The 11,814-nt window shown below is 43.3% G+C and overlaps 1 protein-coding gene across 1 annotated transcript; it reads left to right on the forward strand.

Annotated features, from left to right (window-relative positions):
• The first annotated feature begins 9,175 nt into the window (after positions 1-9,175).
• On the forward strand, positions 9,176-9,859 carry LOC149005603 (putative F-box protein At1g44080). The gene has a single exon (XM_089135951.1). It carries the CDS (start codon positions 9,176-9,178, stop codon positions 9,857-9,859), a length of 684 nt encoding a protein of 227 aa, XP_088992077.1.
• Positions 9,860-11,814: the final 1,955 nt, after the last annotated feature.

Here is an 11,814-nt window from a genome sequence, read left to right on the forward strand (position 1 = left end):
GTGCTCTGGCTCTCATGATGGCCGCCGGGAAGCTAAGGCCATATTTTCGTGCTCATCCAATTGAGGTATTTACAACTTTTCCTCTTAGTAAAGTTCTTAACAAACCTGATTTGTCCGGAAGGATGGTGTCCTGGTCGGTTGAGCTCAGTGAGTTCCAAGTGAGCTTTAAGCCCAGAACTGCAATCAAAGCTCAGGCATTAGCCGACTTTGTAGTAGAAACTACTGCACCAGTGGAACCCACCATTGAGGATCTCATTATACCAACCACTTGGGAGGTATATGTGGACGGTTCGAGTAATAAAGATAGAGCAGGAGCTGGAATTCTATTAAAAAGTCCAGCAAGATTTATTATTCGATATGCTTTGAGATTTGCATTTGATGCAAGTAATAACGAAGCGAGAATATGAGGCTCGATAGCGGGACTTCGGTTGTCAAAAGCATTAGCTATTACAGATGTTACTATTTATAGTGACTCTCGGCTTATAGTCAACCAAGTCCAGGGGGAGTATGGCATTAAAGAACCACGCTTGCAAAAATATCGGGAGATAGTGCAGGCATTTCAAAACCAATTTCGAAATTTGAAGGTATCTCAAATTTCGAGGAATGAAAATTCAGTGGCAGATGAGCTATCCCGACTAGCCAATGCCAAGGAAAAGAATCTAGACCCTTCGGTCTACATTGAAGAGATAACTTTTCCAAGTTATCATGAGAAAGAAATTTCTTATATTGAAGCAGAACGTTGCTGGATGGATCCAATAATCGAGTATCTAAGAGATGACAAATTACCCGAGGATCCAGTAGAGGCAAGGTTGATCAAGATTCGATCAGCTAGATTTGTCATTCAGAATGGGAGACTATACAAAAGATCTTATGTTGGACCCCTTATGAGATGTATAGGCCCTGAAGGAGCAAAATCAGCTTTGGCTGAGGTTCATGAAGGAATTTGTGGAGCTCACATGGGTGGCCGAGCCCTGGCCCACAAAATTCTAAGACTTGGTTTATATTGGCCTAAGATCCAAGAGGCTGCTATGGACTACGTTCGTCGATGTGGTAACTGTCAAATTCATGCTACAGTATCGAAGCACCCGGCGGAAACTATGACTTCAATTCTAAATCCCATTCCCTTTGCAATGTGGGGAATTGATATCATGGGCAAATTCACCAACGCATCAAAGCGGACGGGAATATCTCGATAGTAGCAATTGATTACTTCACAAAATGGGTAGAAGCCGAGTGCAATGGCGGCAATTGCGAGAAAAAAGTGGAGAAATTTGTGCTTGAATCAATCATATATCGCTTTGGGATTCCAAAGATTATTGTCACTGACCATGGTACTCGGTTCGATTGTCCAAAATTTGAGCAATTCGTGGAACATATATGATCGAGCATCGTATGTCCTCAGTGGCATACCCCCAAAGCAATGGACAGGTAGAGGTTACTAACCGAACGCTCCTGGAAGGAATAAAGAGAAGACTCGAAGCCGACAAAGCTTCTTGGGTCGAAGAACTTCATAATGTCTTGTGGGCTTATAGAACTACGGTTCGAACACCCACAGGGAGAAACTCCATTCAGGTTGGCATATGGATCCGAAGCATTGGCACCAGTGGAGATAATGGCGGGGACGTTACGGGATCGTGACTTCAAGGAAAAAGCAAATGAACAAGGACTGCTTGATAGTCTTGATTTGTTGGACGAAGTTCAGGCAAAGGCAATAGCACGAACTCAACATTATCAAAGAAGGATAGCGTCTCATTATAATACTCGAGTGAAGAATCGTCGGTACTTAGCCGGAGATTTGGTGTTGAGAAACACCCTAGCTTCCGACCCGCGTCACCAAAGAAATTGGACCCTTCCTGGGAAGGACCTTATATGGTTGTGAAACCGGTCGGTTCAGGAGCTTACAGGCTGAAGAACGTCAATACCCAGAAAGAGTTGGATCGTTCGTGGAATGCTAGGCATCTCAAAAAGTTTTATCCTTGAGGATGATTTCAATTTTGTTCGCGATGTAATCATTTTCAACTCAATCAATGCAATTTTTGGCTTTCAACAAACTATCTTTTGATTGGGGGGCATCATACACCACATTCAAGAACAAGATCCAACTATAAGGCATCGGATGAAAATTCGTGTGGGTCCTTCAACACTTATGGAAATTTTTCGAACTTTCTTAGGTCGAGGCATCGGATGAAAATCCGAGTGAGTTCCTTTTGCAAGGCGTCAGTTTGAAACCCGAGTGAGTTCCTTCGAGACTTATTGAATTTTTGAATTATCCTTAAGTAAAGGCATCGGTTTAAAACCCGAGTGAGTTCCTTCTCAGACTTATCGTATTTCTCCGGAAATCCTTAAGTAAAGGCATCGGTTTAAAACCCGAGTGAGTTCCTTCTCAGACTTATTGTATTTCTCCGGAAATCCTTAAGTAAAGGCATCGGTTTAAAACCCGAGTGAGTTCCTTCTCAGACTTATTGTATTTCTTCGGAAATCCTTAAGTAAAGGCATATGTTTAAAACCCGAGTGAGTTCCTTCTCAGACTTATTGTATTTCTCCGGAAATCCTTAAGTAAAGGCATTATTTCAAACAACTAAGACCTAATGCAACGGCGATTCAAGTGGCTAGCAAAGTTCAAAGATAAAGTAATTTCTTATTTCTTCAAAAGATCCAAAGAGGCCAGTATCAAAACAATTACAAGAGCTGGATACAATCTTCGATCAAAGAAGAAAGTCATCATAGGTGACTGTTAAGAAGTTATACAAGATCGACGCGACTTTGCTAGAACAAACATATGAGTCAATCATTGGTGGGGATTCAAGGAAAAGAAGAGAAGAAATGAGGATTACAAAAATATTTCGGTATGCATAAAATCCTCCGCAATTTCATACTCTTTGTCCAGCTTGTCCAAGAGAAGAATGGTCCTCGACCAAACTCGCATTCAGTACAAGCTCGTCATAATTGACTTCTTCCAGCGGAGAATAAACCGGAGAATCTTCCAGATATTGCATAATATCTTGATCGGAAGGTGGAGGATCAATCTTATCCTTGGTCCAGTCGGGAGGAGGAATACCCGGGTTGGTAAATACTTCGGGATGGCAACAAAGCATTGTAGGGAGTCGTATCAAAATGAGGAACCTTCCTTAATATTGATTCCCATACTTCGTTCTCACCATCCCGGACGCCTTGCAAGTTATAAGCATTCAGCATATCAACAAAAGGCTTCTTGTGTAAATACTTGAAGACGCAGCTCTGCGAACATCGGTTGGAAGGGATTCGGGCAAAGGAACGACGGCTTGCCTTTCGGGTAACGTTTCAGATCCTTTGGCTCCTGACTTTCCAACTGTTCGTTCCAGTCGCCGGATCTTCTCCCTGGCATCATCCAAGTCCGACCGAAGACGACCAATCATCGAATTTTTTTCTCCTGCCACCTCCCAAGCTAGATTCCGAAGGCGAGCAATCTCAACATCTTTAGCTTCGAGAGATTTCCCGAAGCCTAGAAACTTCATTGCTCAATCTCGAGCCTAGAAACCGCTTCCACTTGGTTGTGGAAGTTACCAAGAAGACTCCTGCAAACAACTTCCAAGTTAGCAAGGAGCGAGAAAAGTAATTTTTCAGAATCGGAGGATAATGAAGAAGACTTACATCACCAGTGACTTCGTAAAGACTTCATCCTGGAAGTTTGGAAAGAAGCTGCGCTCTCGGAAGTCATTCGAGCAGCAATACACCATTCCAACGCTCTGTCAAACTCGTTCGACACTAATTCAGGCGAAGGATGAGAAGGATGAGCTACACCAAGAGAAGGATGAGCTTCATCACTTGTCACCCGACGGCGCTTCCTAGTGGCAAAATCCTCCAACTCGGAAGGAGAGGAGGAGGATGCCAAACAAGCACTAGAGTTAGAAATAGGAGCAGCACCTGCTGGGACCACACCTTCATCGGGACGCCAACATAGTTGCCTCGGATGCCCGAAGAGTCTCCTTCGGGGGTGCACCAACAAAGCTCACCGGCGGGAGCACCGGCAGCACCATCGGCAACGGAGTGATCAAGATCTTCCCTGGGAAAGACGAGCGATCACTTCGGGCAAAGGAGGCGCAAGGACGGCATCAACGAAGCTGCGGGAATCGACTTGAAGATTCACCGGCAGCAGATCGCCTTACGCTTGGAGGATTCACTAGCTGAAACCACCGCACTGGCCCCAACCAACACCGACGGAACGATTTTCTTGCAAGATTTTGCTCTGATAAAGTTCGGGTTGATCTTGGGAGCCACTATGCAAACAAAAAACAAAAAAAACCAGCCGTATCAGTACAGAAATAAACGACAACAACAGGGGGGAAACCCTAGTTTTCTATAACTTCTAACAAAACAACAAACTAAACCCCAAGTATAACTACTGTGCAGTTTACTCAGGGGGGAAGTGGGGAAAGAGATGAGTAATCAAAAAAATCACTTGTTCAGAAGTTGATAGAGCTGTTGTTGGAGTATGAGGAATACAAAAGCAGGCCGAAGGACGAAAGGTCGCTTTGGCACTTTAGCAAATCTAACTTGCAGAAGTCAGGATAGATGGAAAGTACCCACAAAGGCTTTAAATAGCCTCAGGTATTAAGACGACGGTTGAAGGCTAAGGACAACCGACCACCTAGATCGAAATGACGCTTCGAAATCCGTAGAAAGCAAGATCAACGGTCGGAGGGATGCCACATGGAAACATGTGGAAGCGAGCACCTGATGCAGAGATACCTCCAATCGTCGCACCGCCATGTAAAATAACGGATGTATTTCCGATTCATTGGAAACGATGAATGGTATACAAAAGGCGGGAAAACGTTTGAACTTCGCGAGAGGGAAACGTGCGGACTTTGCAATAAATAAAGTACTGGGGAAGATTAATGCATCTTCTCGAAAAGCATCTTCACGATTTTTCTACAAGATTATTATTCGGCGAGGAATGTAAAGTTAAGTGATAAGTTTTATCATTAATACTTTGATATTCAAGGCAAGATTTCGGCTGGAGATGGGGAAATATAGAGGCCAACATGAAAAAAGAAATGTCTATTCATTAAATTGAGGGTAAATCTTTACAAAAAGACAACTCCCTAAGCCTTTTCTTCATTGTTGCCCGAGGGACCCTGGTCGGGAGAACTTTTCTCAGGATCATGAGAAGAGCCTTCCTCAAGAGCGGCATCGGCTGAGTCCTCTACAGCAACAACTTGAGACTCGGCTTGTGATTTCTCCTTTGGAAGTGCTGGCTCGTCATTCAGGTATGCCTCATATTAAGGGTCAGCTGGAAAAGGATCATCTTCTTCCTGAGCCCAGTCCGGGAGATCCATACCTACTTTCCCGAAGACCTCTTTGTGGCATACCTCACGAAAAGGAGCGGTGTCGAAGGCAGGGATCGATCCAAGGATTCGCTCCCAAACATCGTTCTGCCCCATGCGATAAGCTTGAATGTTGTAGAGACCTAGCAGCTCGGAGAAAGGTACGCTGTTCAGGTATTTCCGAATGCACTCCTTCCGAAGCTCTGGCTTTATATGCTCGGGCTTGCTAGGGATCGCCAACTTCAGATGTTCTTCGAGCTCCCTACTTTTGATTTCAAGGCTGTCACCAAACAACGTGGCAGCTGCTTTTTGCTTCCTAGCCTAGCGCTCGGCAGCAGCGGCACGAATCTTCGATGCTTCGAGGGCTTCCTTGAGGGAGATCATTTCTTCCTCATGCTTTTTCTGCAGCTCCACGGTAGCTGCAGTCAGCTGGTCTATTTCAGAATTGGCCTTGGCCAATTTCTCTTCACAAGTTTGCAGCAAGGAGCTGGTGCGACCAACCCGGCTCAATGCTTCCATGTGTTGATAAAAGCTCAACACAGCATTCCTGGGAAGGCGGAAGATATCAGAAGAAGTCATAAGAAATTATGAAAATATAACTAAGCAAGAAGACCGGTACCTTGTAGATTGACTAACAAGGGAGGTGTCATCCAGGGCTTCAAACTCCTGGCGATCAGAAGGAGCAAGACTGAGGGAGCTCCATTATGCAGCTTTCTCGGGATCCCGAGTAACCCTGTCGGTCATCTTCAGGGTCCACTAGGGAGTGAAGACCTCCTCACCATCCGTCGAAGCTTTGGATTTCTTGTTGGAGGGAGCATCAATTGTGTCATGCCTCCTCTTGGCTCGGGCGGAAGAAGAGACATTAGACCTCTCCACCATCGGTTTCTTCCCTTTACCCGAAGCATCAGCTACAGTCCTGATATTCCTGATACCCCTATAAGAAGGGTCGGGAGAGGGAAGAGAAGCCTCTTGATCTACTGTCAAGACCCTGGGCGATCGTTGCTCGGCTGTCACAACTGCCCTAGCGGCCTTCACCCGCAGGCTTTCGGGGTTCATTCTGGGAGGCACTTGCAAAGAAGAAGGACAAGAGTCGGAATTCAAAACATATCACTTGAGTCAAATCAAAGGATGATGGTTAGAAGCTCACAATGAGCCAAGCCCCAGTACTGAAGGATGGAGTTATACTCCACTTCATATCCATGTATCTCTTGATACCACGGAATGGATTTGATCTTCCTGATGGCCGCCTCGTCTTCTCTGGATAAGGGAAGGCCCCGGTTACTCTCGGACGAAGAAGTAAACCTCCTCCAGGTGGTTGGGAAGTTAAGATCTGATGGAGGCGCTCGACAGAAAAAGTATCGTTCGCGCCATCTTTTGTGGTTAGAAGGGCAAGTTCCTTTGACAAGGATGCTGCCCCTCCAATCAAGTTCAGCCTTATTGCGTTTGGAAAGAAAAACCCATCCGGGAGGATGGGAGATAGAAAGAACATGAAAATGTACAAAAAGAGAAAGAGATGGCGTAATGCCAAGCTCAAAACACAAACCCAAGAAGCCAACGAAGAGACGCTAGCTATTGGGGAGGAGCATTCCGGGACAAATGTTCCAGTGATTCAAAACTGCGGAGAACAAAGGATTAAAAAAGGGAAAGCGAACCCCGCTTTCCAGTGCATCTATATACAGAGAAAATTCACCCGAAAGGGATGAATCAACCCTCTCATCAAGGTGGGGAGCCCTAACCTGATATGAGGAAGGAAGATCAAAATCTTGGACAGCTGAAAGAAGGTTTTCTCCATTGTAAATGGAGGGAACAGAGCCAGGTCCACCATTGGACCCGGAGGTTTGAGGCTGCCTAGAAGACTCGACAATCTTTGAAGATCCAGACTCGAGAAGGACACGAGAAGTTTTGGTTTTTCTTTCAAAACCTTGTTGAGAAACTTCAGCGAACTCTTGCCAAAGGACAGTTAGGGTTTTGTTATCACTATCCGACTGTTCGGGAGCAAGAGAGGCAAAAGCATCACTGCTATTACTAACAAGGGGTACTAAAGAAGCCCTATCGTCCGCCATTACTCGTTTCAGTAAACTACAAAAAGAAAACAGTAAACTTACTGATTCAGTGAGACGGAAGCTTGAGAGCGGGAAGGCGCGAAGCGAACAACAAAGGTTCAAATTCAGACGGGAAGAATGAAACCTACAAAGACAACGAACCGCTTTTAAAACTCCCGCACGAGTGTTCGGGAATCTGAACGATCGAGATTGATTCAAAATCAGCGATCAAGATTGAAAGACGTTTTGAAAGTTTGAACTCACGAATCCGAAATAGGCGTTCGGAAACCGTCGCTTGGATGACGTGAGCCACGACAGATCAACTGCAAGGAGATATGTGGCCTTACACTCACAACGCTCGAGGAAAAGTGACCACCGCATTAAATGTGATATGACATTTAATGAAGCACGCAGAGATTATCATCTGACGACAAACCCAGTTAAAAACCAAGCCCTCGGGATCGACCGAATGCTTGGTCTGGGGGGCTCGTGATACGGAGGGATTATGATCAGACTGGGTTCATACCTGGTCCGACCCTCATCCCCGGTCGAGACGGAAAGAACCGATTCCCTCCCGAGCAAACCGGATTCAGAAGATGGCTTGCTGAAGAAGAAAGCCTATTCGGCTGCAAGCGTGCCCTAATCCTACTTATGGATTAGGGTAATCACCCTAATGATGGCAGACTCAAATTGACGGCTGCGGATAATCATTATCGAAGGGATAAACATCGGATAACCTAAAGGTTATCTCAGGAGTCCTCTACTAGTCCAAACTAGTAGAAGTCTATTGCTCAACGGATCTCACTGATACGATCCAACGACTACCCGAAGAAGGCTCAAGTGCATCCAACGAAAGAGATTCGAAGGTACACTCTATATAAACCTCACTACCATACAAGGTGGGGAGATCGATCGATCGAAAAGAATACTATCTGAGACTTAGGTTCAAATACATACTGATAGACCTAAACTATCAGCGATCTGCTATCTAGATCACCTTTCCCAGTTCTTCATTCCTTAGCTCTGCGCTTCTAGCAGAGCCGTTTGTGATTAAGTTCATAAACTGACTTAGCCTTCGGAGGTGGACTCCCGACCCCAGCGGTCGGGCCACATCTGACGCTTTCGTTTTGCAGGACATCACGTGGAGATCCAAGGGCTGAGCAGATTTTGGACGCATCAACACCCAAAAGAGAAGGGAAGGCAATTGCACAAAAAACCTAGCGTTGATCCCATGCAGCAGTTACTCGAAGAATAATATTTGTAGTATTTCAGCGCTACTTCCAGAGGATATCCTGATTCTGATAGTAAACAAATTAGACGTGGTAGGTTTCCACCGCTTCAATGCATCGTGCAGGTTCTTGCATTCGGTTGCCGCTGCTGCCAAGAAAACACGGCATCAGATTCAGGTCATCACTAAACCTCAATCCCCATGGCTGATGCTTTCATTCAATTCGAAGAAACATTATTCTACTCGCAAGGATCTTCTTCCTCATCATCCTTATGATCATGATGGGTTTTTCAGCGGCTTCCATGGAAAAGTTTTTAGGTTGGGAATGACTAGGTTGCTAGATGCAATGTGTTGTGGGTCTAACTGGGGATGGTTGATAATGTTGGATCAGCGATTCGGAAGCATGTTTCTTTTTAATCCATTTACTGGAGTTCGTATTGAACTTCCAAATGCATCTACTCTTCCTCGTGCCATTAGTATGCCACTTGGTAGTTTTTACGGCCCCGGTTACATTCGCAAGGTTATCTTGTTGTCCCCTGCTGCCGTTGTTGCTACTACTACTGACCATACCAGTTCTAATTCCCACAGAACCAACAACAATGCCTGTCGTGGATGATTGTTTGGTCTTAGCTCTTTATAGGAGAAATCTCGTAGCATTTTGTAGACCAGGGGATAAGGCATGGACTGCCTTCACAAAGCACTATGTGGAAGATAAATTTCTTAGATATCAAGATCTTATTGTACAAGATGGCAAACTGTACGCCATAAAGTACGACTATGATCTTGTATTAGTGGAATTAGGTCCTGATCAGTCAAAAGAAACAAGTTGTAACATTGCTCCTCCTCCAGTTGAACAATTGGATAACCCGTTCCTGAATTTGATGAGGTATCTCTATTTAGTGGAATGTCGTGGGGAGTTGCTAATAGTTATAAGATGCGGTAAATATCATGTGGTGAGAGGGAAGCTCAAAATGGAAACCGTTCAAAAAACTCTGACACTGAAGATATTCAAGTTGGAGAAACAACAGCAGCGTTGGACTGAGGTAGAGGAATTAGGTGATCAAATGCTATTTGTTGGTGTAAGCACTGGCTTCTCCCGCTCGGCACTTGACTGCCCTGGATTTAGAGGAAACTGCATATATTTCACAGATGGATATTTCGGCAATAATCGCCATGATTTAGGTGTGTTTCACTTAGAAGATAAAAGTGTCAAACCTTTTTACACAACTCCTTCAGATTTAGACGAATTTCTGCCCATCTGGTTCGCACCAATTTCTTGGTAGACAAGAAGGTGGTCAAACCTTTTTACACAACTCCTTCAAATTTAGACGAATTTCTGCCCATCTGGTTCGCACCAATTTCTTGGTAGACAAGAAGGTGATTCTTATCCTACTAATGCACATGTTGTTGATTGGTTTTCAAATTTTTACAATGATCATTAGGAGAGGCTGGTCTCTCTTGATTGTTCTTGCTTTGTACTTTTTATGCATTTATATATATTTATGGTTTCCTTTTATTTTTATCCTAGTGTGCATATGTTGTTGATTGGCTTCCAAGTTTTTACAATGTTCATTTGGAAGAAACTGTCTTCAATTACTTGTTGAGTTTGTTAGATTGATTTGGATTGCTAGGCTGGAGACTATTATTATATTCAGACTACTTAAAGTCTAGGAATGTCCTCACTCATTTGTTTGTCATGATCTACCATTGTTGGTTCAATGGCTCCAACCAAATGTGCCTCTGTTAAAAAAGATGGTCTGTGATTTAATAATGTCAGGTTAACTTTTACATAAGATTATGTGGGAGTATGAATTCAACAATGAAAGTCTGCTTAACTCAGTTTCTTTAACTAAAATTCAATAATGAAAATCCAATTACCTCAGTTGCTATACTGACTTCCAAGTCAATCAGCAAAGCTTAACACTGATTACAAATATAGCTAAACAGAATATAATCCATGGCAAGCCCTTACATATTTTAGATAAACTGCCTTGATGCATGATCTATTTGACAAGGAATGAAGAAAATCACTGCATCAAAGTTTAAAAAGGGTTAAAAGCTGCATCTGCTTGAGTGATTTGGCATCAACTCTTCAGTCAGAAGCTTACATGCAGGCAGACATAGGCTACACAGATTAATGCAACCAAGTGACACCACTCATCAAATTGATCGTAAGCAATCATTGCTCTCTGATCACAGGACTTTCAACAAATGCAACAGGACGAACTAGGCAAGCAGAAGGGAAGAAAAACTAAGAATTCCATACAGATGTGGAGTTGTTTACCTTTAGCTCTTCTCAAAAATGATGGTAAAACTTCATTGTCAATGATAAGCTAAAATATTCATCCAAACCCAAGAGCCCAAAATCTGAAGCAAGCAGCATCAAGGAAGCAAATGGTTGTTGTTGAGAAGTCATAGCAATCCCAAATTGGGGTGAGCATAATTTGGCTGGGTAGCAATGTCTTGTACCTTCCTGGCATTATCTTCCCACTGCAATGCATATTCTACCTATGTCTTTGCATGAAGTGAGCTTCATATGGGTTGTCTATTGCCAACCCTGCCTCACTGTTTCAACATTTTCAACTTTGTATCCACATGTATTTAAGGTCAAGTCATCACCCCTCAATTCTTTACATCTCCCACATAATCTACTAATGAAAAAAGTACTTTCAATCAATTAACATCAAAATTGTGAAATGCCCTTGCTGAAGCTAGAATGAAAATTATATTCCTAGAAAATAGTACCAAAACCCAAACCAACATGAAGGCTTCTTTAGCAGGCACTATAATATAAGAAACATCACTAAAATGGGCCTGTCACTTCTCAATGTGCATGCATATGTTATACAAACTCCATGCTCCAATCCTACATTTGATCTCAAACTCAACTTAAATGTAAACTACTTAATGATCCAAACTGCTAGTGGTGAGTTTTTCAATTTGCATTGTACACATTTCATAGCGGAACTTACTGAATCACCTCAGAACTGAAGGCATAGCCAATCTTTTCATTTATTGAATCATATAGATGGCAATGCCTCTTCCATGCTTAGATAAATAAACAAAACAAACTAACTAATTATCTTTTTCCCTACACAGTTAGGGAAGAGTCCCTAACTGACTAAACTCTAAAACCAAAAGTATTAGTTAGAAAAACTCCTCCATATGCAAGCTATGTAGGGAGGGTCTAAAGCTATCAAAATACTCATGTATCCATCCATTGAAGATGAAAAAAGGA

This window comes from Hakea prostrata, chromosome 9 (genome assembly GCF_041222555.1).
Source record: "Hakea prostrata isolate BN-2017 chromosome 9, UWA_Hpros_2, whole genome shotgun sequence".
Taxonomy (NCBI): domain Eukaryota; kingdom Viridiplantae; phylum Streptophyta; class Magnoliopsida; order Proteales; family Proteaceae; genus Hakea; species Hakea prostrata.

Bases quoted from the DNA above. Each gene is read 5' to 3' on its own strand.
- LOC149005603 (XM_089135951.1), top strand. From the start codon at position 9,176: ATGCCTGTCGTGGATGATTGTTTGGTCTTAGCTCTTTATAGGAGAAAT.